General features: G+C 40.0%; 2 protein-coding genes across 2 annotated transcripts in view; one reads left to right on the top strand and one right to left on the bottom strand.

Annotated features, from left to right (window-relative positions):
• Window positions 1-1,640, top strand: part of LOC109846743 (sorting nexin 2B-like) — a 9,753-nt gene extending 8,113 nt beyond the window's left edge. The window contains exon 6 of the mRNA XM_020415989.1: window positions 1,282-1,640. Within this exon, the coding sequence (XP_020271578.1) occupies window positions 1,282-1,362 (81 nt within the window). The 3' untranslated portion in view covers window positions 1,363-1,640. The remainder of the gene's footprint in view (window positions 1-1,281) is intronic.
• The window catches only part of LOC109849446 (probable leucine-rich repeat receptor-like protein kinase IMK3), a 4,465-nt gene continuing 3,783 nt past the window's right edge, over window positions 2,439-3,120 (bottom strand). The window contains exon 2 of the mRNA XM_020419276.1: window positions 2,439-3,120. This exon is cut by the window's right edge and continues 76 nt beyond it. Within this exon, the coding sequence (XP_020274865.1) occupies window positions 2,604-3,120 (517 nt within the window). The 3' untranslated portion in view covers window positions 2,439-2,603.

Genomic DNA, 3,120 nt, shown 5'->3' with positions numbered 1-3,120 from the left:
TTAAGTTGAGTGCAATCTTCATTCAGGGGGAAAGAAAAACCATGAGAAGTTCAAGTCAGTTTTCTATTTATTTTAATTGAACTTATGTAATAAAATGCCAAATATATTTAATATCTTTACATCCTTCTCTAGAAGTTATTTCCCATTCTAGGATCTGTTCCTATAATGAACTCCTCAATAAAGCATATGATGCTTTTAAGGAAGAAGTGCCATAATTAAATAATTAAAGCTGTAAACTAGGGCCATGGGTAGGCCGTGGAAAAGATCAAACTTTTCCGTAGGTATATTAGTGCTACATGTGAAGTTTTGAGATCAGAAATATATCAACCTTTTGTGTTCGTCAATTGGGGGACATATTTTTATGTGGTAAAAATGTGAATAGGATCAGGGAAATTGATAATCACAAGTCATATGATAGGCAGAATAGGATCAGGGAAATTGATAATCACAAGTCATATGATAGTCATTTTTCAGTAGAGGCAGAGAAATGGAGTCAGCACTGTACTGTTCTGTACAGAGTTGAGTCTGGCGGTTTTCCCCCCTTTTCTTCTTTTTGGCATAATAGCAGGATGTTGCAAAGAATCTGATACGGATTTTGTGGCATGCCACATGCCTATTCTAGTGTTTTAAGTCTGAAGAAAAGATAAAGGGTATCATGGAGAATGTATAAAGAGCTAACCTATTGAAGACAACTTGACTGTCATGAGATTACAGGGACCTGCAACGAACTTTAAGTGTATATGCATACATGCAATTAATATGGTAGATGTATGTGTATGCAAAGCGGTGTAGTGGCAATTGTATGCATATGTGTACATACAGCTAATTTGGCAGATCAGGTTTTAAGTGCGCGGGGACAGTTTGAATTAAACGTGGTCAGACCTTTTCAGTATGTGGCAGAACGGAGTAATTTCTCTTCTCAATCATTTTAGTATTTAATTGAAAGCAGTCCAAATGGAACAATTTGCTATCCAGAGAAACTCTGGACACTACAGATTTGATTTTAGTTGGTTCTGTTTCGGTTAACTCGAACTTGTCTCGACATTATTCCCTATAAGAGTGTCTCTATCTCCATCATACACATAATATTCCTAGATGTTTTACTTTTGTTTGCATTATCCATGTTTTATAAGCGACACTATCAAGAATTATCCATCTAACAATAACACTAAGATGAAGCTCACATTATCTCACTTGTTCATTTTTTGCCTACATATCTACCTGCTCATTTTCATTTTATTTCTCCTTTCGCCTGAAGCACTTATTGTCATATTTCGACAGGTTGCATACTCGGAAAAGATCGCCGATGTATGGTCGACAGTAGTAGAAGAGACAAAACAATATGCGAGAGATACCGTTTAACCAGTCGTTTATACTTGTGAAGAAGGCAGTACTCCGAAACTCTACTTACATTTAAGTTGTAGTTTTTTCATCAAGCAAAATATGTATACTAACAGTTAGGAACTAATCAGTGTACATTAAAACATTTTGGTGCAACTTCTGCCGTCCCTCTCTTCTCTTTTTCCAGTGGCTGTCGGTCTCAGTTTCTTTGTTTTTCTGGGTTAATTGTGGATATAGTCTATGTACTATGGTGGACTTTCCCCTCGTGAAATTCACAGATGCTCTTTTTTTTTGGCCTATAGCTTTTCCTTTCCAGTTCTGTAAGTTGTGCAATTCTTGTGATACCTCAACCAAGAAACATTTTGAAGTTCAAGGGGTAAAGTGCTAATACTTAAGTACAACTATTTGCAGATTTAGTTTTATGCAGATGATATACCTTTTTTCTTCAAATTCGGGTATATTTCACAAGATCCCTCAGATGTTGGGGGTTTTGTGGGAAAGGTGAGAAGGGGGTTTCACCGGAAAGTTATCCCTCGTTTGGTACGTGGGAATGGACAGAAGTGAGAATGGAATGAAATGAAAGAGGAATGGAATGGATTGTATGTGGGAATGGAATGATCATTTACATTCTCATGTTTGTGTACTTTTGCAGAATGAAGCTAGAATGAAAATTTCATTTCTATTCCCATGTTTGGTATCACTAGTTTACAAGTGAAAATGGAACCTCATTTTCTAATATGTAGTCAAAGAGCTATTATTTTTTGGTTTATTTTTATTATTAATAGGGGTATATAATTAAAAAATACCTAACTGTTTTGATTCTCCCTTGAATGAGAATAATCATTCCCTATCTTCTCACTGGGAGGGAATGATCATTCCAACATCTAAAAAATAGTTTTGTTTGGTATGAAAGAATGAGACATGAGAATGCTATATTCCATTCACCCCATTTTCACATACTAAACGAGGCCTTAGGGGGGCCCAGGGGGTTTCACAGGAAAGCAAAGTTTTGGGGTTTTGCGAAATTTACCCTTCAAATTTAGACTGTTTTCAGCGATTAAAAACTACATCCGCAAGTATCGGCAGGGCGAAGAAACTGCTCGCTGAATTGACAGCATCTTTGAATTGTAAAAGCAAGTTAAAACTCGGGGACGTAAAATACGTTTCTTCTGAATGCAAGCAGCACTCGTAACATCAATCACACAAAAATAAGTAACGTATCAAAAACTTTCAACAAACAAGCGAATTCGGCATTCGCGAAACTAATCACCAATAACCACCACTGAACTCGACTCTCCCACTTCTCCGCCACCGGTCGACGTCCCGGCAACACCACCACCGGCCTCCGGCCTCATCTCCTCCAACTGCTGCAGAACCCGCTCAATCTCCGGCCGCGCCGCCTGCGACGGGTCAACGCACTGCAACGCCAACTTCAACACCTCGACCATCTCATCCCCTGCATCCGCATCCCTCATCAACTCCGTATCAAACACCTCACTCGTCCATTCCTCCTTCACCACTGACGCCACCCACTGCGGCAGCTCCATCCCATTATTCATCGCCCCACTCGGCGATTTCCCCGTCAAAATCTCCAACAATATCACCCCAAAGCTATAAACATCGGTTTTAGAGTTGGCTTTCTTGATGTTGTGGAGTTCTGGCGCTCGATAGCCGAGGGCAGAGGCGGCGGTGAGAGCGTTGGAGTTGGCGGCGGGGGTCATGAGGCGGTAGAGGGCGAAATCGGCAATTTTGGGGGTGAGGTTGGAGTCGAGGAGGACG

Source organism: Asparagus officinalis, chromosome 7, assembly GCF_001876935.1.
Source record: "Asparagus officinalis chromosome 7, Aspof.V1, whole genome shotgun sequence".
NCBI lineage: Eukaryota > Viridiplantae > Streptophyta > Magnoliopsida > Asparagales > Asparagaceae > Asparagus > Asparagus officinalis.
The sequence above is the reverse complement of the archived record's forward strand: the minus strand, read 5'-3'. Positions and strand labels throughout refer to the sequence as shown.